General features: G+C 43.4%; 1 protein-coding gene across 8 annotated transcripts in view; it reads left to right on the top strand.

Moving 5' to 3' along the window:
• Positions 1 to 1,161: 1,161 nt before the first annotated feature.
• The window catches only part of KIAA1958, a 73,097-nt gene continuing 52,003 nt past the window's right edge, over positions 1,162 to 22,255 (top strand). For 3 of the 8 annotated variants that reach the window (XM_079959362.1, XM_079959363.1, XM_079959361.1), the window contains exons 1-2: positions 1,166 to 1,487; positions 16,541 to 17,705. In XM_079959362.1, coding sequence (XP_079815488.1) covers positions 16,565 to 17,705 — 1,141 coding nt within the window. In that variant the 5' untranslated portion in view covers positions 1,166 to 1,487; positions 16,541 to 16,564. Of the gene's footprint in view, positions 1,488 to 1,777; positions 2,115 to 2,426; positions 2,542 to 12,746; positions 13,510 to 16,540; positions 17,706 to 22,255 lie in introns of those variants that run through there. The other 5 variants (XM_079959364.1, XM_079959360.1, XM_079959358.1 and 2 more) reach the window with 5 other exon arrangements.

Genomic DNA, 22,255 nt, shown 5'->3' with positions numbered 1-22,255 from the left:
AGATTAGGCGCCCCTCTCTGCGCTATGAGAAGGCGGTCCCCGGAAAGCAACGAGAATAAAGGCGTACTGTTGTTGTGCTATATTACAATTCTTCACAGTCGCTCCCTTGAAACTGCGTTCTTGGGACTTCGCTCGCCATTGACCAGGATATCCTATGAAATAAACGCCGGAGAAGAATCCAAAATGAAGGAAACGGGGAAAGGATGAGGAGAGCGCCCGTTCTGGACACTCTCTCTCTCTCTCTGAATGATCCGTGTCTTTTAACACACATATAAGCCGTGTTATATGTGCCTGGGAAGCGGAGGACACCCCCCTCGGTGCTGACACGTATTATTTCGCAATGCTCACGTTCTCAAAGCAAGTGCTTTGGCATTCGCGACACGTCTAGCCCGCCTTATCTCGGCGCAAATCAACGCCTTAAAAAAAACAGAATCGCTTGCAGGGTTTCTGCCGTTTTTAATAGGATGCGAAAATTTGTCAAGACCGGTGACGGGGGGGGGGTGTCTTTTGCAGTTATGGCAGAACTAGTTATGGCAACGATGTTCTCTCATCTGCTCCCCGCTTCCCTCTCAGCAGGGTGTGGGGGGAAAACGTGGCGGGTGGGGGGCACGGCTACAGCACACTCCAACACATTCATAAAAGGCTTTGAAAATGCTTCAAAAATGCGCGCACTGGCTTTCGCTTGCGCATCTCTTTATGGATATATATTACATGCTCGGCGTCTATGTATTGATCCGACAGATGTTGCATATTACACCGTATGCACTAACGCTGTGTCGAGACGCCAAGTGTATTGACTGACTGTACTCCTATAGATGGCTGTATACTAGAGTGGCGGGAGAAACCCAGCCAGATGGGCGGGGTAATAACAACAACAACAACAACAACAATAATAATGGTTTGGCACACAAACGCCCCGAATATAGTACGGTGGCGGCGATGCCTTCTCCGCCACTCCTAGATTATCCATCACCATCTCTTTGTAGCTGAGGGCTTGAGGCAGGGATATATAGCATGGAGGTCTCCGCCTGTGTTTCTGTGTGTTGGGGCAGCGGGAGGCGGCGGCGGCAGGGGCTGGCGACGCGTGTGTAACCGGGCTGGGTGTGTGTGACTTCCTGTGGTATATTTATGGCCAGGGCTTCGATTTCCGGTAGCTGATACGAGCCCTCTCTGCTCGCACGGAGAGTTTAATAATATCGCTGAGGGGGAAGGAGGAGGGAAAGCTTTCTGCACACACATATATACATACGCGCGCGCGCGCGCGCACAGTGTGAGGTGAGGAGAAGGTGGAGGAAGACCGAGCGCGGGGATGAAAGACACCTCAAGCACACACACACACACACACAAAACACACTCTCCTTCCTAGTCCGAACAATATATGACGGTCAGGAGCGCAACCGCGCCATTCAATATCACGAATAGAGCACCGGTTCCTCCCGCCCCTCGCGACACGCGCGCCCCGCATTCCTATGGACAGGCACGTGCAGGTAGGTGGACAGGAGAGCCACGGCGGCGGGGGGAGAGTGTTGGAGTTGGGGAGGGGGGGCAAGCAGAAGCGAAATGGCGCGAGTCAGTAGAAGGGGCGCGTATGTTCTATTCTCTCTCGCGCGCGCACATTGCGAAAGGGGGGGGGGCTGGCCGCTCCGGAGTACTTTTGACAACTGAGGGGACCTGAGAGGGGGGAAAGTCTTCTTCTCGCTCTGCCGTTTTGGCGGGAGAGGGGCGGGAAGGCTGCTAGCGTTCAGACGAGAGAGGTGCGTGCGTGTGCGTGTGCGAGAGATAGGGCAGTTAGTGAATGGAGGAAGGAGGCGATATGAGTGAGGAGCGTCTCCCCCCCCCCCCCCAAAAAAAAATCCCCCAAACAAACAAATAAACACTGTGTCTCTGGGGTGGCCTCTTTGGAAAGCTCGAGCCCTCGACCCCGCACTTAACGAGGGGGCTTGTATTGACCGGCATTTATTGCACAAGCAAGTTTATTAGAGCATGAAAGGAACGGAGCGTTTGGCTCTCTTTCCTCCTCCTCCTCTAGCGAAGGGGGGGGGAAAGCAGAGGCTTTGAGGACGCGAGTCGAGAGATGGCTGAATTCAGAAGTGGGCACGGAGCGCGCGAGGCAGGTGTGTCGCGGGGGTCGTGGGGAAAGCGCGTTTTCTGTGGGGTTGGAGGGAACGGGGCCGCGCGCGTCGCTGTACGCGGCCGGAGTGGAGGCTCAGGCGCGCTTCTGGCGTGGGGTCTCCAGTTATTAGCGGGCGCGTTATCAGCCTGGATAGCGCAGTTGGCTAGAGCAGAGTGCTGGTGACGCCAAGGTCGCAGGTTCGATCCCCGTATGGGACAACTGCGTATTCCTTCGTTTCAGCGGGTTGGACTAGATGATCCTCAGGTTCGTGTAACAATCCTATGTTATATATAGTATTTAGTAAGAAAGCTGGGGCAAGGTGTGGCGGGACAGGAGGATGAAGTGTCTCTCTTTGAGGCAAGCGGCGCCCTGCTATACATGCCTACTCAGAAGTAAGAGCCATCGAGCTCAACCTCTCTTGCACCCAGGTAAGTGGGTGAAGGACTCTTTCCACTCGGAAAGAGCTCATCCCCTTCTTCTGTTTAATACGGATCCGCACTGGCACACGAGAATCGTTATGCCCTGATCCTGGAATTTCCTCGTTCAGAAATCAGCCTTTCTTTACTTTGACCTAAAAAGACGAAAAGGAGAAGCAGGAGGGGAGGGGGGGCAAGACGAGCTGCAAGGAAAAGCCTTCTGCTTTGTTAAGTGGGGGGGGGGGGGGGTTTACAGCATTTCTCTATAGAGTCTCTAGTTGGTTGGAAGTTTTCTCGCGCGCGCGTTTCTCTTGCAGGGTGTCGCACGTTTGCTTGCGGCTTGTTCCCTAACAGCAGAAAGGCTGTAGAAAGGTGTCCCTCGTTGATTTTGGTAGCAAATGCATCCATTACAGTCCTCTAAAGCACAATTCTATAAACACATTGAACTCCCTGAAGCTTACTTCTGAGTAGGCATGTACAGAATTACAGTGTTCATGGCAGAAGTCAAAGCCAGGCACTGCTAGCAGAACTAAAGGCTTGGAGTCCCAGCAAGAAGTTGAAGGAAGAAAATGCTTTCCTCCTCCCTCCCTCCCTCTCTCTCTCTCTCTCTGCTTCACATTTACTTTCCCTGCAACACAAGGGGAGCATGGAAAAGTATTAGCACCCTTCTCTCAGTAATTCTAAATTCCAGTTAGTTTTTCATCCTAAATTAAGGTGAGATTCAAGTGACAAATACCGAAACCTCTGTTAACAGAGGCCCTGATGTTTTCTCCTAGGATGCTTTCACTATTTTATCACTCTCCTTATCCATGGGCGTAGTCAAGGGGGGGGGCAGGGAGGGGCAGCTCCCACATCAATAAAAATACATAGCTAACTGAGGTTCTGCCCCCCCCACCAAACACCCATGTTGTCTTATCAACGTTTGCAGGACATTATATGTTGCATCCAGAGCATTCACTGAGCGTTCACCCTTAGTGTTTGCAGGGGCAAAAGTGGTTGTTAATTGAGCATGCATTCTGCTTTGTTTTGTGGGGAGGTTAGAGAATGTTGCCTCAGTCAAGTGTTATACCACACTTTCCAATGCATTTCCCTGTCACTTTCCTTGTTGCAAGAAGTTGGACCATTTGGGGAAGTGATTTGTTGTGCAAGACCTCCAAATCAACTTTAGCTGCATAGCCTGATAAATGTTTTCTGATAAATTATTGAATCCCATCTGAAAATTGCAATGGTCCGGAAGTGCCCTCAGTCTGAAAAGTGATAGTTGGTAAACGTGTATGTAGTATATTCTCATATCTTTCTATGAAAGCTGATTAGCAGAATTTCACCTTCCCCCAAGATCCACATATTTTAGTCACCTTCGCTAACTCTGAAGTCATCTCTCTTTTGCCCAGAGTTTCTGGACCAGAGTTTCTGGTGAAATGGGCTCTTGTCCACAAAGTTTATGCCACAATAAATCTGTCTTTTAAGTTTCCACAGTAAGCTTTGTTGTTTTTATATAAGCTCTTGCTATTGACTCTTAACAATAAAGTTGCATTAGTAAGGAAAGAAAAAGAGTAGATGAAACAATGTATTTTCATCCACTTTGTGGCTCTCATTCTTGTGGGCTCTACATGGCTACAAATATTTGTATGTTTTTGAAGAAAAAAAGTATGAGTCATATTTACATTTTGGCACTGATTCTGTGTATCCTTTTGGATTAAAATTCAGGATCCTATTTAATGTGTTTGTTTACAATACAGAACTGTATTGCTTTAAATTATTAGGCTCTCTGAAGTGTAATATAAAAGTAAAGCAGCTTACTGAACTGGTTGTCATACTTACACGCTAATTGCAAAGAGACAAGACTTTTAAAACTAGATATACAATATAAGTAATAGAAAAAAGTATGCAAATAACAGTTATGTTGTTTGGGTTGCTGTTTAATATATTATGAGCCATGGATTTGTTATTTGGGACACTTTCTGGAACCTAGCCAAACAGGTATGTAAGAGATTTTGTTTGTTTAAAGCACAGTAGCTGAAGGATATGTGTGGCAAAATGTTATACCGAGAAATGGAGTCACTAGTTGTACCTTAGAAGTCTAATGGAATCCGTTCCGGAAGTCCGTTCGACTTCCAAAATGTTCAGAAACCAAAGTGTGGCTTCTAATTGGCTGCAGGAAGCCCTGCTAGACATTCAGCTTCCAAAAGAAAGTTTGAAAACCGGAACACTCTCACTTCTGGGTTTCAATTGTTTGGGAGCCAATTTGTTTGGGATCCAAGGCATTCGAGATCCAAGGTAGGTACGATTGTACTAGAATGTTGGATTTCAGCATCAGGGAGACCTATATTCAACTCCCCTGCCCCCATCAAATTCACTGCATGACCTTGGGCCATTGACCATAACCTTCTCCAGGTATTTTGTTTCCATGTTAACAAGTAAGGCAGGGATGAATGCGCTCGCTCTGATCCACATCACTGTCTTTTTTTGGTGAAGGTCCAAAGCAGGAGACAGTTGTACTCAAGGAGGCTCCTTATGTCAGATCCTTATGTCACCCTCCTCCAACGTGGAGGGCAACAGAGCTAGTGCATTCATTCTCACAACCCTCTTTGCGTCTTAACTGAATACGGAAACATTAATGCCTGAAGAAGACTTACATCTCAGCCTAATATGAACCATAGGGTTGCTGCGAGTATAATGTAAAGGGACATTATGCATGCTGCTCTGTTTTCCTTGAAGGAAGGGCAGGAAAAGAATATGACAAACTCAGTGAGTACTGTAGATTCTTCCATGATAAATAGAACACTTTCTTCATTTGGCATACACCTAGGGGTATACATTCAGTTGTTTCTTTTATTTGAACTCATATTGGCTCCTCCAAGCTTTGAGCAAGCAGCTCTTCAAGCCAACTTCCAGCATCACTGATTTGAAACTCTGGTAACTACATCTATATCTCACAACTTATTTCCCAGAACAGACAGCTGTCTGTATGAGAGACTGTCTGTATGACAGACAGCTGTATGAGATACTGTCTTTTATTAGATTAACCAACTTGTCCAAAGACATATTAGAATTTTTAGTTTCACTGAATTCTTCATCAGGCAAAAAAGGGCATTCGGAGCATAAAAGTTTGGCTTAGCTCTTGGTTTAGACCTCTGTTTCTGGAGATTAAAGTTTAGCATGGCTAGAAATTAGATTACTTTTTGGCTGGTGATGGGCATCTTTTATGAGTTCTCAAATTACAAACTTGTAAGGTTCATGGAAAGTCCAAGCAAAACAGCACAATATGAAATAATGTTCACCTAAAGTTATCAAAGTTTTTGTGATGGCACACACATTCTTTAAATAATTGCCTAGCCATTTGCCAAATGTCCATCTCAGCTAGCAAAAACTCTTTGTGTAACTCTTCCAACATTATACGTTATTGATATTTATTTATTTATTACATTTATATTCTGCCTTCCATCCAAGGATCACAGGATGGTTTACAATATAAAAAACACAAAAATACACAAAATAGTTACAAATGAAACAATGTATAATGAGACTGTCTTTAAATATAGTATCAGATTTGATTGGAAGAATCGCTTGACTTTGCTACCATTTCATAAGTTATTGTGATCAAATGTACTTTATTATGGTTTGCTTTAAAAATTCCTCTTGATGTTACTTTAATTAGTTTCTTCAAAGGAGCAATGGAGCAAATTTTAATTGAGCAGAAAACTGACAAGTTATAGTAATGCGATGCCTTGCCATAGCCTCCCCCACTTTTTAACTACATACTAGTCATAATGAGCCTAAGAGACAGGATCCAGTCTTTGAGAGTAGTTTACTGCTTTATGCAAAAGTAAACTTGGATTTGTCATAAGAATGTAGCAGAATATATTAAGAAACATGTCAGAGAGGATGCAATTAGATAAGACAGAACCTTAAAACACACTTGTTTGTAATTTGGGTTATAATCATTGATGCTAAGTGAGTGGGAAGCTATTAGTTTTGTTGAACTGGAGTATGATTGTTGAGTAAATGTAAATTTCTATATGGGGAAAAATACTATTTTTTAAAAAAGAAGAATCAATGTATTTAGCATTAACTCTGGAATTTTGTACTCAATTCTGATGAAACTAAGCTTCCTAGGAGTCTTTTGCTCTAGGCGGTTTAGTTTGGTGAGAATCAAGTATACACTACCAGAGTTAATGCTAAATGCCTTACTTCTGGTATATGAGCCACCATAGCTTCCAGAGGGCTGTAAAAAATTGTGTCCTGGGCTTTTTAGACCTGTCTATCCATGTACTGGGATGCGGGTGGTGCTGTGGTCTAAACGACTGAAGCTAGGGCTTGCCGATCAGAAGGTGGGTGGTTCGAAACCCCCACAACAGGGTGAGCTCCTGTTGCTCGGTCCCAGCTCCTGCCAACCTAGCAGTTCAAAAGCACACCAAAAATGCAAGTAGGTAAATAGGTACCCCTCTGGTGGGAAGGTAAACGACATTTCCATGTGCTGGTCTGGTTTCGCCAGAAGCAGCTTAGTCATGCTGGCCACATGACCCGGAGAAACTGTCTGCGGAAGTGGACAAACGCTGGCTCCCTCGGCCTGTAAATCGAGGTGACCGCCGCAACCCCAGAGTCATTCACGACTGGACTTAATTGTCAGGGGTCCCTTTACCTTTACCTCTCTATCAGGTCCGCAGTGATGCTGTACAAGGATGCCTGTACAACCTGAATAAAGTTCTCTACCCTAAAGCGATGTGCATTTGGCTAAAGAGAATGGCAGACTAAAGAGATGCAAAAGAGGAAACACATCTTGACTGAGATCAGCATAAAATGACCTGTGATAGGAGAAGATGCATGAACTTGCAGCACCCTTCCGTCTCCTATGAATGTGAAAAGGGCAAAATCATCTCCTTCCCTACACAGTCATCATGCAGTGTTAGCCTTTCTAGCCAAAAGTGTAAGAAAAATTAGCAATAACCAAAACAATTTTATTATTTGTACCCTGCCCATCTGACTGGGTTGCCCCAGCTTCCAGTATATACAGAAACATAATAAAACATAAAGCTAAGACATTAAAAACAAAAAACAAAAAATTATTTCATGCATCCTTGGCACAATACTACTGTACTCTGCACTCTATCATACAGTACCTATGTAATAGTGGTCCAAAGTTAACTGACAAACTTTTCATAAAATGACCTTGGAGCAGCAGCTTAAAATGACCTTAATTATACTTCTATTGACCTTTGTTCAAAATGTTGATTTTTTTTGTGGGTAAAAGAAAAAAGGAAATCAGCCATATTGAATGAATTATTCTGTAAGGCAGAAATTATCATGTATCTGTGCTCAAGTATGTTTCCTTGGTAACTAATATACTACACAGATTCCATAATGAGTTGCTCAGTCTGCTAGCAACTGTGTATATTGCCTTGCTCAGTAATTGTGTCTTGATGTGAGTACAAGGTCTTGTTTATATGACTATTCAAACACATGCTATCAAAGATAAATTACACTGAAAAATGGAAATCTTCCACCTACGGGACTATATTTCTGGTATATACAGAGTGATATATTGTATAAAAGTTCCTGCGTAAATAATGCAAAATATTTATTCTGCTTGAGAGATCTTGCATCTAAAGGTATAAGCTCATACATAATATGTACTGCTCATGCGCCCTAAGCCTGCAGTACAATAAGCTCATAATTCATTGGATTCAGTTTCTATGTGCAATCTGATCCTATGTGCTTTTACTGAGAAGTTAACCCCAGTGAGTTCAGTGGTGGATAACTCAATGAAAATGCCAACTCATTGTGTGGCAGTGGGTGGGTGAAGAAGCAAATTCCATGTGAGGGATTATTAGGAAAGGGATTGCAAATAAAACTGTTGCTGCCTTAATGCCTTTACAGTGGTGCCCCGCAAGATGAATGCCTTGCAAGACGAAAAACCCGCTAGACGAAAGGGTTTTCCGTTTTGGAGGTGCTTCGCAAGACGAATTTCCCTATGGGCTTGCTTCGCAAGACGAAAATGTCTTGCGAGTTTTTCCGACTCCCCCCCCTTTCCCCCCTTTTTCTAAGCCACTTATCCGCTAAGCCACTAAGCCGCTAAAATCTGCTAAGCCGCTAATAGCGCTAATCCGCTAATGGGCTTGCTTCGCAAGACGAAAAAACCGCTAGACGAAGAGACTCGCGGAACGGATTCTTTTCGTCTTGCGAGGCACCACTGTACATAAATCTATGGTGCAACGACATTTGGAATATTGTGTACAGTTCCTGTTGCTTCATCTCAAAAAGGTTATTAAATTGTACAGCTTGAGAAGGTGAATTGAAATGATACAAGGCTTTAACCCCCTTGCGTACAGGGAAAGGTTTATGCTTTTTTTGACTTTATAGTTGGACTGTGTGTGTGAGAGAGAGGGGAGATAATAAAATGATACAAGTGTAGAGAAAGTACATAGAGAAAAGCTATCCAGCTCTTCCCTGACATAGCCCAAGATGCATGATAGGGGCAGCAGAATAAGATGGAACGCTGAAAGACATAGGAAGCAGCTAACCTGTTGCAGTGGCAGCGAGTTGTTAGCTTCCACAGTTGACCATGTTCCTGGAGCCATGGGAGAATAGCTCCACGAGCAATAGTCTTCTCAGAAGCAAAGACCTACTCATGTCCTAGGCAGGTGTGGTTGGAAATCATAATATGAAAGGAAGAGGAGGGATGAGGCCAAGGGAGGAGTTTGATTGCTTAGGGAGGCTACTAGGACCTAGCTGCCTGAAGAAGTCAATGCTGGTTGCCCGGCTTCCCAGAAGAGCTGACCTTGGACTCTCCTAGTGAGAGATCGCGTCTGCTCTCTTTTGTTGACCTCTGCCTGAGCGAGCCAACTGGTACTGCTTTTAAAAGTGCGTCTAAAGACGCCAGTATCTCACAAGCTGAGATCCATTTTTTTCTGTGCTGTTAGTGTTTGAAGGGGAAAAAATGATCCTACCATCACCATTGCCGTGGTATGGTGAAGCAGTCGTGCATCATCTTGCCTCCTCCTGGTACAGGTTAGAGTTTTCTACCATCTACTTCAGCATATTAGTAGATCAATGACTTACCCAGAAGCAGAGGAATGCAAGAAAAGTGCCTAGGACAGATTAGATCCACAGTAAGAGAGTTTCTCATTCCACAGGTCAGTCGGGCTATTGAAAGAGCAGCTGTTGTCATAACCAGGAAGCTGCTTTCACATAATGTTCTGGCAACCAATTGAATCTTTATGTCTCAGGAGACAGAGTTCATCCAAATTAGCCATCCATCCTTACAAAGATTTGGGAGCCTTTACTAGGTAATAATCAGTTCATCAGCAATCTGTGTGAGAATTCCTAACTTGTCCCTGATTTACAATGCCACACATACAGTCACAGATGAACTGGCTGCATTTTGCACTGGATACTTGGTAAAGTGGTAGTATCTTTGTAGGGTGATATGATGCTATATCCTGCTCGTCCTTCTCTGTGATGGTTCTGGGTTGAATATTGACTGGAACTGGTTTGGCCAGATGTGGTCTTCCTTATCATCCAGCCAGGTTTCAGTAATGCATGCCAAATCAGTAGCTTTATTCTGAATGAAATTGGATAACAGCTGTCTTGTTTGGCAGGAGCCAATTATACTGCCTCTGTAAAGCGAAGGTGAAAAAATATTTGCTTATATGCTTGCAAGCAATTACATTGATTTGGAATGCCCTAGTATGGGTTCAGAACTGCCATAGGTTTAGTACCTTTTTCACTCTGACATAGCATTTGGAATCCACCTAGTTCCAACAAAATATATGTAGTTATGTCATGTTTCCTCCCTGCTGCAAATTTGTTTGCAGTTCTCACCATGCCTCTGTTCCAGCTAGCGTCTTGCTAAATAAACTATTCTGAAGCATTGCGTTGCATTCTAATACGCCAATCTGCAGAAAATTAAGGTTGGCCACCTTCTGGGTGCAATCAAAGAGAACTCTCTGGCATAGGATAATGTACGAAGTGGAATTTTATTTTTATATTTCCCTTTGGCATGACAAATACTCCATTATGCCAAGCTTGTGTTTTCTGAACCAGCTATGCATGACAGCAGTAGAGCTTTGCTCTAATACAGAAACAGAAACATTTGTATGGGAGGTTGTTATTCAACAGGGTCTTAATTTACAAGAAACATGTTACACTTTAATTGAGCCCTTTTCAGCAAGCTGCACCTGCTTTTACAGACACATCTTGTGTGCATATGTACAATTTCTGAAGGACGGTTAAAATCTGTTCACTTTAATCAGAAGCCAAGGCCAAACAAAAATGCTAGTACTGTATTATAAAGATGGTATTATTACAGAGGTACCTCGGGTTACATACGCTTCAGGTTACATACGCTTCAGGTTAAAGACTCCGCTAACCCAGAAATAGTGCTTCAGGTTAAGAACTTTGCTTCAGGATGAGAACAGAAATTGTGCTCCGGGGGCGCGGCGGCAGTGGGAGTCCCCATTAGCTAAAGTGGTGCTTCAGGTTAAGAACAGTTTCAGGTTAAGAACGGACCTCCGGAACGAATTAAGTATTTAACCCGAGGTACCACTGTATATCTGCTGGGTGACCATATTTTATTAAGTAGATTGGTTGCTTAATAAGCCTGGGGTGATTGGTTGTTCCCCAAAAGGGACCTAATGGCAGGAAGGTACTTTCCCTGTCTCTGAAAAATGATGCCTTTCAGTTAATACGAGGGGCAGACAAATGACAACATTGACTCTTGAACAGGCAGACTAAAATAAACACCTCTGTTTATGTTGAGGCGGGCAGTGGACTTGTATCTACCAGCTATGTGACTTGTGACTGCTAGCTTCTCCATGTGGCATATTTGGGGCCAAACAGGAACCCTTCCCCTTGGTGGAAATGCTCTAGGTGTGTACATCAGAATGTGCAGAGGGCTCCTTCTCATGCATGGCAAACATGTGGCCAGCAGAGGAGGAGCCTGGCCAGTGTGCACATCATAGAACAGGGGTCAGCAAACCTTTTCACCAGGGGACCGGTCCACTGTCCCTCAGACCTGGAGGGGGGGCGGACTATATTTTGGAGGGGGGAAAAAGAACAAATTCCTATGGCCCACAAATAACCCAGTGATGCATTTTAAATAAAAGCACACATTCTACTCATGTAAAAACACTCTGATTCCAGGACCATCCACAGGCCGGATTTAGAAGGCAATTGGGCTGGATCTGGCCCCTGGGCCTTAGTTTGCCTACTAATGGAGTAGAGCCAATGTGCAGGTGCAAAAGCAAGTCAATATTTTGTTTCTATACCAATTGCTCAGTGTAGGTGTTCCCCTAAAAACTACGAGTGGGAAAATGCATAAGTGCAATTAGGGAGTAGGGAGAAATTCAATTTTGTCTTCATTTTAACGAGAAGCCACCTACTTCTTGAAGCAATACATGAATCAAAATAAGGTTATCCTTTGCAGTTCAAAGGGAACTAAACCCTTTTGGACTTAACTGCTTAGATAAGTAACCAGTATTGTACTGGCTAGCTGACCCCATAAAGGTAAACTATTGAGTTTAAAAAACCCACATATCTCAAATTCTGTTGCCACCTGTTCTCTCAGCTACTAACAGAATTGTTCTGTTTATGTTGTTTCGACTGAATGTAGCTTTTGGACAGACAGAAAGTATTTTTTTATCAGTGATATTGCGATGCTGCAAAACTGAAATGTCGCAAGTAAAAATGAGATGAAAGCATACTAAATTTATGACCCAGTTTGCACATTGTTTTAAACCATAGTCAATGCTTTACTGTGAATAAATATGAAGATTGCTCCCACTTTATTCCTTCACCTATTGTGAGCAGGAGTGACAAACTGTGGTCCCTGGGTTGGATCCGAACCAGGCATCATTGCACATTTAAGTGAACCATAGCATGCTTGGAAACCCAAGAACAATCTTTGGCTTCACTTTGTGGTTTTTTGTACTTTTACAAACCACAGGCTTAATTCAAGCATGATGGTATCTTCTTGTTTCTCAGTGGCCCCTTTTTGGCTACAGTTCTACTGGTATTCACCAGCTGAATTTGCTCTTAGTGGAAGTTCAATCTTACGTAGTGTAACACTAACCTGGGCAGTATGACAGCAGTTCTCAGTATCCTGGCAAGTTGTAAGGAAGAGCTTGAGTAGGAAAGTATGCTGGAAGACTTAGGATATTGGGACTAGATCATTATTTGGTCTGATCCAGAAGGGATTTTCTTATAGTATACAGTCGTACCTCGGAAGTCGAATACCTTGCGAGTTGAACATTTTGGCTCCCGAACACCGCAAACCCAGAAGTGAGTGTTCTGGTTTGCAAACATTCTTTGGAATCCGAGCATCCAATGCAGTTTCCGATTGGCTGCAGGAGCTTCCTGCAGCCAATTGGAAACCACGCCTTGGTTTCTAAACATTTTGGAAGTCTAACAGACTTCCGGAATGGATTCCGTTCAACTTCCAAGGTATGACTGTAGCTAGTATAATGTAGAATATAAGACATTGTACTATCAGGTCAAGTTACACTTTCATACTGAATTAACTCAACACAACACTCAAGTTTCAGTTACAGATGCTGGGTTTGGCATTGCTTTAGCATGTGACTTTATTCAAATGTTGTTCTGCTTTGTCCTTAATTGCCTGCTCAAGCTGTGAAAGTGCATAGTAAATTCTGAAAGCTAATTCACCAATATCATTTTCTCCACACACATAATTGTAATGTACAGAGTTTCATACAGCACCAGAGCAGCGGAAATCAAGTTATAATATATATTTAGTAGAGAAACAGTTTCTTTTTGTCTTCGGACAGGGTTTTCAGGAGGTTGGCAAAGGAAAAACAACCGTATCGTTTCCACGTCATTCATTCATTACAATTATTTACTGGAAAGTATTTGAGGGTGGGTGGAATAGTACACTCTGTTGCTTTTACATCTTCCAGGCATTTAGGAGAGGAAACTGAAGAGGCAGCACCAGATAAACATGCACCACATATAATAGCATTACTGGTAAGGACATTTAATTCACTCTCCAGTTATGAGTTTGGTCAGATTCAGTTTGCAACACAGTAATGATTGTTGTGCAATCTCAAGAAATCAGTCACAGAATAAAATGGATTTTATTTTTCATTAGGTGTGTATTATTTTTTGTATCTGATGTAAATGTTCAGCAGACATCTGATGCCACTATCAACTGAATACTGTGTATTTTGGTTGCGGAAGCAGAACAGGTGTTATTTTACCTTTCTGCACAAAGGCAGGCTCAAAACTTTTCCTGTTGTTTTAGTGCAATCGTGAACCCTAAATTGGTTCTTTGAGGTGCAATGTAACTTTGATCCGTATATAAAAAAATTAAAACCAGCCTTTCTGCTAGGGATTGAAAGGGTAGTGGTGTTTGGTGATACATGTGCAGTGCTCCCTTAAACTGGTATATTCAGATGCAAAGTCCTACTGGATTCAATGGTTCTGACTCCCTTGGAAGTGTGCACAGGGTTTCAGCCTTCATCTCCACCCCACACACTATCCCAAAACAGTTTGAAAAAGGTACTTGCTCACTGTGTGTATTCTCAGGGCTTTTTTCAGTGTTCTTCAGATGGCAGAATGCACTTTACCAGTCAATCTGTTTGCAGTCTGTTCAGCACCTGTTGAGCAGGCAGTTGTAGCTGAAGTCTTGCCATGCTATACTTGGCAAAGCAACTTTCCCCCCAGAAGACTTGCCAACGGTAGCAGAATGGTAGTAGATGACTAGAAGGAATGTGGTGCTGTGCTATGGCTTAAGCAAATGGAAAATGAAATCCTTCATTAAAATGCAGTAAACTGGAAAGAACAAAATATATTAATAAAAATGGTTCACTGTTTATTAGATCACCTGCTGGTGATACTGCATTGCTACAGCAGTCTCTCCTGATTTAAAAACAAAAACAAGCAAAACACCAGTATTAAAATCCTCTTCTGTTAACGCCATTACACCGGCGAAGCAACTTATCCCCCCCCCCAATTAACCTGCAGTTATGGTTGTGTTGTATATAAATAGAGGCAGCACGAATTTTCAAACAGTTGCTGCACTGTGTGAGGCAATAAAACTGAAACGGAACAGTAATTAATTCTCACAAGAGCAAAGAACTCGATATAAAATGCAGCTGAGAAGCTTCAAAGGAAAATATTTTGGGACTGCAATGTTATTTTATTTGTACTAAACACAATGTGAGTTGGTCCCAAAATGATGTTCTCTCAAAGTGTGTCCTCATTATGATAGATAAGGTGTGCAGAGGGTGTGTGCGTCTATGTGTCTGTGTATTGCATCTGTCCATGGTGTCCCCGACAGTGAAAGTGAGATCTTCATTGGATAGTCCTTCTACAAGTCACTCTCCATATAAGAGGTTGTCATTTTGAGTCCTCTGTTCCTTTCAGTCCTTCAAGGGTCACCTGCAGCCTCTACTGCAACATTATCCCCAGGCGCAACATTTATCCCAATAGGAATGAAAAGCAGCAATTCACTTAAGTGGCAGAGATCTAGGGATGTTGTTCCAGGACTGTGCCTGTACATCCTCTGTGGAGCCAATCCAAACTCCACATCCCTGATTGTCCCATCCTCCCACCTTCTCATGCATCAGGAGAAATGGCAGGGCAGGAATGCATGCATAGCCCGTTGAAGGAGCTGTGGAATCCTTCAAGGTCACAAGTGAGGGACAGGGAGCCCCCATTTCCTTGGTGGCAGAAATGCAACTCTTCCTTAAGAAGTCCAGCAAGCCTCTTGAGGAGCCAAGGAACTCTCATGAGATTGCAATGTGTGCCTATGGCAGATGCAAGTAGGAGGCCAAGGGTGAAGACAGCTCAAAGCTTTCTTTGTTCCATGGCTAGGTGACAAAGTCAAACAGGATGGGGAGTAACCAGATGTTCCTGCCCACCATTTCTGAGGAGAACAGATAGAGAATCCAGGAGGGCCAAAGGAGGGTGCCAGGTCAAAGGCAGCATTTAAGCCTTCATGGTGACTACCACGGCTGGAGTGCTACTTGAGGACATCACTGTGTCGGGCACTAAACTGGCCCCTTTGATGACCGCAGTGTTAGGGCCCTGGGTTATTGGTTTCTGTCAGCTATGTCCCATACTGCAACCTCCTTACACCCATCAAGGAAACTGTGCAAGGGAAGCCCCCCATAGAATGCATTGCCATAACCAGTATCCAGTTTTACTTGTGGGATTGCCTTGTTCCACATGGAGCATAGCATGAGAGGGGGTTAATCCTTAAAGCAAATTGGGATTCTGCCCTCCACCCAACATGCAAACTTCAAGCACTTCAATCTGAATTGAAAATTTTGCCAGATTCCAAAAAGTGAAAATCCAGACACAAAAGTTGTTGAACTTCAAAAGAAATTTGAAGTTTCTGGGCTATTTTAAAAGAACGTGGGTTGCCATGTGTCCGGGTTTCCCCAAACACTTGCGTGATTTTCGGAAATTCCACCTGGACGCTATCTTGGATATGTCTGGGGAAACCCAGCCATATGGCAGCCCTGCTATAGGGAGTGATAGAGGTTTCAAGTCCTCACCCCTCATGCTAGAGTTTTGATCCCTATCAGTTTCTGCACTTAAGGGAACAAACATGGAGCTAATATATTGCCTAATTTGTGATCTAAAATTGTTTCACTTTGATAGGGTCATGCCCATAGTTAGATGCATGTTAAGCCCATTTGATTACAGCATGAATCTCAGCCTGAGTCCAAACATGCTTACTCAGAAGCAAGCCACAATGATTTCAAGTGGATTTGCATAGGACTGCAGCCTTGAGCAAGACAACAACATATGGATTGGCTCCATAATATCTTTGCTACATCCAAATGCTTAACCAACTAAAAATGAACCTCTGCAGAAATAAATGGCTGTGCTGAGAAATACCTTTTAAAACTTGTTGATTACTGCGTTTACTATTTTACATGGTTCTTTTGTGCGAGGAAAACATATATAACACACACATGTAAAATGTGAAGTCAAATTCAACTGCAAACTTTGGTTCCAGTGTAAAGTTTTCTTGTGTCTCCTCTAGGAACAGAGCTGTTGAGCCTGCACCATGGAGGACTGCCTTCACACGTCTTCCGAAAACCTTTCCAAGCTGGTTAGCTGGGCCCACAGCCATGGGACCATATGCACCCTCATTCCAAATCTGAAGCACCTTCTTTCAGAGGGCTCACATGGCAACCTGACAGCTATGTGGGGCTGCAGTGCAGGCCATGCCTATCACTGGCCCCTGACGGCAACCTGTAGAGCAGGCTCGCAGGAAAGAGTATGTTTCCAGGACAACAGGAGCTTCAACTCGGACAGCCCCAGCCTCATGGGCATGCCCTCGGACACACAAGCCAGCCCAGTGGAACGCTACTCTGGGAGGCCAGGGAAAGCAAAGTTGGACTGCAACAGAACCAGAGACTCCTGTGATTTCTCTTACTGCAGTGAGCCCTCAGAGTTAGACGAAACCGTGGAGGAATATGAAGATGAAGCTACTCTTTTTGACATGGTCTGTGAGTCTTCGGTGACAGATGAAGATAGCGACTTTGAACCTCGCCCTCAAAGATCTCAGACCAATTCCCGCAAAAGGCCAGCCCCGGGCGCCGCCTCCTCGTTCCATCCAGGCTCCCATTCTCAGGTCGTCGACGAGAACAGCAGCAATGTGTCCGTCAAAAAAATCAAGCAAGAACTTCCCGAGGATTATTACATTGTGGCTAACGCAGAGATCACTGGCGGCATCGACGGCCCTGCGTTGTCCTTGACACAGATGTCGAAACCCAAAGCTCACCCAGCAGCCTCCTACCCTGTGCCATCTAAATCCACCCCTCATTCGCCACCTTCACTCATTGCTGAATATGATTTGCAGAACATCTCTGCCTCCTCCCAGAAGCCTCCCAAAGTAACTCTGGCTTCTCCAAGTAAAGGGCCTGGTAGCAGCCTGGCTGCCAACTCTCAGGCAGCCCTGCAGATGCCTGCCAGCACTTCCAATGCTGGCAAGCCGTTAAGCATTCCTTTATCAGCCTTGCAACTCCCTGGGCAAGAGGAGCAAGCAGCCTCAGAAGATGCCCTCCAGCCTGTGCCAAATCAGGTTCCCAGCGATGTAGCATTGTCTCCTTCTGCTAGCACAGAGCCAGAAGTTAGCTCCAGTCAGCAGCACCCAAGCACAGCTCCTGCCATCACCACAGAGCCAATGGCACAGACAATACCAGGTATCAATACTTGGAATGCTTCTCATGATGTATTGGGGTTTTTTTTTGGGGGGGGGTATTTTAAAATGGGGCCCTCTCAGTGATGGCTCTGACCTGGTGGAATGCTCTGTCCCATGAGACCAGGGCCCTGCAGGATTTAACTTCTTTCCAGAGGGCCTGTAAGACAGATCTATTCCACCTGGCTTTCCATTTGAACTTAGCCTGATCTTTTATTCTCCTTCCTTCCCTCACCGTCCCCTTTTTATGAAGATTACCCACTCTGGGATCCCACAGCTAATTCTCCCCTGGTCTCCTCGCTGGCCCAAATAGGACTAATTTAGCCAGCTAGCCCTGGTGATCAATGTTTATTGGATGGATTTCCCCCCTAAATTGATGTTTGAATTCTGAATTTATTGTTATTCATGTTTTATACTGTATTTTATGCTATTTTTTGTTGTTGCATCAATTAAGTGTTTTAAATTTGCTGTTAGCCACCTTGAGCCTGGTTTTCTGAACAGGGAAGGGCGGGGTATAAATAAAAATTTATTATTATTATTATTATTATTATTATTTGAAGGTAAAAGTTTTAGTGCAAGTATGGGTCATATTACAGGCTGTGCTTTTTCTCTGGCAGTATGCATCAGTATGCAGTACCACCACCTTTGGGGAGGGGAGGAGGGGGGAGGGCTCTTGGACCGTATTCCCCTTCCTTCCTTCCCTCCCCCTCCCCTTTCTATGAAGATTACCCACTCTGGGATCCCACAGCTAATTCTCCCCTGGTCTCCTTGCTGGCCCAAATAGGACTAATTTAGCCAGCTAGCCCTGGTGATCAATTGCACCTCCTTCCCGAATTGCACCTCCTTCCCGAAGCCTGGGAAGCATTTGCCCAGCTTAAGGAAGGAGGTGCTATGCTCTGACAGGACCCCAGAGCCCTGCCACCTCCTTCACAAAGCCAGGTTGGGAAAGCCTCTTCACCTGGGCAGCAGCACCCCAGTAGGTGAGTGGGTGGGCAAGGTAGCACCAATCAGCTAACCCGCCTTTACCTCCCAGCCTTGGTGTCAGGCCACACCCCTCCCCTGTTTGCTGGTTCCTCCCCTTGCTTGTTGGTGAGCGCTAGCACTCCTCCCCCCGGGGGGGGGGGGAACACTGATTATAGGTCACATTAAAAAAAGAAGAAAATGTGTTAACATATTGGTAAAGAATAAGTATGATGGTTCCTGCAAAGTTAGTTCACAAAGAGATCACTAAAGGGGTTTGTTTACTGTGCCATGGCACAGACTTCAATGCGTCATGGCAGTCAAATACAGTTAAATGGAAGTAAGACCCAGTGTTTCAGTGGGGCTTGTTTCTGCAGAATGGCTGGGCCAAGCCGCTGCATCATAAATTGTCTCTTATGTGGAGGGGGACACATGCCTGGTTCTTAGAAGGTGAGCCTTCTGAGAGGGAGGGATTTTTATCAGGGCTAGTTCCTGGGCAACCTCTGGCAGTGATGGGCAGAAATTGCAACGTGATGGTGTTCTGTTCCTGAACAGAAAAGACTGCCTTGCATTTCATGGAGGGCAAATGGGAGTCAACCAGACTTGGTAGGGAACTCCGCGATGAAAGAGTTCTACAGCTCCTACAGAGAAGGCTAGTGATAGCCTCTTGTCAGACTTCAGGCATAATCCAAGCAGGACCCCAGCTAAGCTCTTCTGAGGAACAAGAGGACTATATAGTACAGGAAGAGGCTCTCATTCTCATACTTTGACTTTTGAAGATCAAAAGCTATGGGTTGAGCGATACCAGTGTATAAACTAAGTGCAACCCAGCAGCACTTAAGGGTTGCTGTAACTGGCATCAATTGCTATTGTCCCCCACTCCAAAAAAAAAAAAAAAGGCTACTATAGTATTAACCCATTAAACAAAATCAACCCCTGTTGGCAGAAATGACTGGCAGAATCCGTGACCAAGAGAAAGAGACGGTGGAGGAAGACTGGAAGAAGTTTAAAGCTTACCTTAAGAACTGTTACAATATTGATCAGTGTTAAAATGTCAAGGGGAAGGAAGATGCAGAATTACAGCTGAAAATGTTTGATGACTTAAGGTGAAATTGAGAAATTTAATAAATTTAAATTTAATTGGCTAAAAGGGTTGCTGAAAAACTGTAAAATAAGGATGCAAAAAGGGTGAGGTATGGGGAAGTCCGAGAAAGGAGGCTTATGAAAAGGAGGTTAAGAATCTATATTTGTGTGTTTGTTTGTATTGGTTGATGCTTTTATGTTGTTGTTGTTGCTTTGTTTTAAAATTGGAAAATTAATAAAAATTATTATAAAAAAAGCAAAAACAAAATCAACCCCTGTCATGTTAAAACTAATGAAGTTACAATTTGAATGTTAATCCAAAATTCTGTAGGTTTTGTCGATCAGTAGATCTAGGACTTCAATGGCTTAAGCTTGGGGTCTAGCCTAGTGAGTTATCCAGACTGTATATATGCTCTGGTCCCAAAGCCCTCTTCAGGCATGGAAGGGAACAGAGATGTGATTGGAAAGCTCTATAAGTTATTTGTATTAGGCCAAGCAATCTGATACATATGCTAGGAGTCTAGATTTCTGCTCTTGCCTGGTCAATAGGTTTTCTTCTTCGCTTCTTGTTGGAAATCCTTTTTAATGAACTATTTCACAATTGGTTTCAGTCTAACATTCTCTATGTTTTGGAATGTCATGAAGTGAAGTTTGAAATGTGCTTTGCTTTTCTTTATTTTTTTAATGTTGCAACTTGACGTCAGAACCTTCTAAAAGTTTTATTGCCTTTGAACCAATAGTATTTTTAATACTGCATCTTGTATATAGTTCCCTTGTTGTGCAAAGACAATTGGCAGCAAAATGTGAGATGTTTAAAACAGTAGGTGCTTTATTTGCTGACAAAAGGGAACATTTCTTTAGAGTATTTGTATCTGAATGTTGCTAAGACTTAGATTTTATTGAATAAATAGTGATTCATTGTAACTGTTGAGTGCTTTTATATGGACCTTGCAATCCTTTAATGGTAAAAAAAGTTTATTCGTCCTAAATAGAAGTCTGGCTAGCCAAAGTCCATTATAAACCTTTTAATGCTGAAAATAAAAACTTGTTCACCAGTTTTATAACCTTGGTTATCTATGTAGCAAAAAGTATATTAAACTTAAACACAGGTTTAAATTTTGTCCTTTGCAATCCTCTCTACTCAAAAGACTTACCAAAGGGAATCCTTCATATTCCAGTCCTTTAGCGCTATGCGTATGTAAACCATAGACAACTTACCTTGCAGATTTTAGATGTGGTTTGAGAGCAGGGGCAAGATTCAGATAGGGCTCCCCCAAGCTTCCTTTTGATGTATTTAAAATTAAATTATGAAAAAGACAAGATTGCAAAGAACATTGCTTGTGAACATTTCCTACTTTTTAATGCCTCATAATAACTATATTTTCTTTTTTCTTTTTTCAAATTTTATTTTCAATTTTTCATCATTAACATCATTCAAACTTAAATTCAACAATATTAATACAATTGCGGGATATTTTCAATACACTTGACTTAACAGTGACTTAACAATATACTAACTTAACAATATAGCACTGCTTAACAGTGACATCCTTCTTTTTTATAAAAAAGGAGAGTGGTTTCTGCCTTGTACATGGACCCAATTAATATTTTATAATAATATGCATGCAGTGTGCAGAACTAGCATGTTGGCTGGAGAAATAGATACTTAAAGAGGTTCAAACATATGTGATCAGTGGTACAGTTAGGGTAGTTTTTGATTCTGGGTGGAATGATCTTGTAGCCCTGTCTCAACCGGACCGAATGGTCTTATGAGGACCCCTGTCTTTAGATGCGAATGTGTATTAGTTACTTCAAAATGTGGTAAACCAGCCCTACTGCTATTCATTCCTCAGGTACAGAACAAGCCCTGTCCTTATCTGAGTGCACCACTAGATAGTGATTTGGAATGTGCTGGGGCAACAGAGGCTGCATCTGTTGAAATTTCCTCTTCTGTATAACCACTAAAGGTGCACAAGTTTTGTCTTCCATTGCATGAGGGCCAGTTGCGTCTTTGATGCCAGTTGCTGATCACAAGTGATGTGAAAATTTGCTTGCTTGCTTGCATGATTAATAGAAGTACCATATATCATCTATCCTAAGCCCCCAGGACTGGGCTAGGCTTTTTCTAGCATAAATCTTAACAAACGAATTATCAAAACATACATGCATACATGCGTTGCAGAGAAAGTTACAGAACCTTAACTTAAGATTCAGAGCTCTCAACCACTACGGCAAATTGAGCTCTGATTTTACATGACAGAATTTATAGCTCTTGGCTAAGGCGATTTCTGCAGATAGCCTCTAGGGTCACATCCAGATGGAAGTGGTCAAATGAACAATTAAACTACTGTTGTGGATTAATCAGATGCCCTCTCTCTCTTTCCTGCTTGAAATAAAGAGGAGTTCAGAGGCCACTGGCCATTCAGCATAAAAAATGGAGCCTAGCTCTGCCGCTGAGCTAAATATAACACGATCTCCTGGCACACCATTTTCAGTTGAAGAAATGTCCAA

This window comes from Podarcis cretensis (assembly GCF_951804945.1).
Source record: "Podarcis cretensis genome assembly, chromosome: 17".
Classification (NCBI taxonomy): domain Eukaryota; kingdom Metazoa; phylum Chordata; class Lepidosauria; order Squamata; family Lacertidae; genus Podarcis; species Podarcis cretensis.
This window is presented reverse-complemented; position numbering and strand designations above follow the sequence as displayed.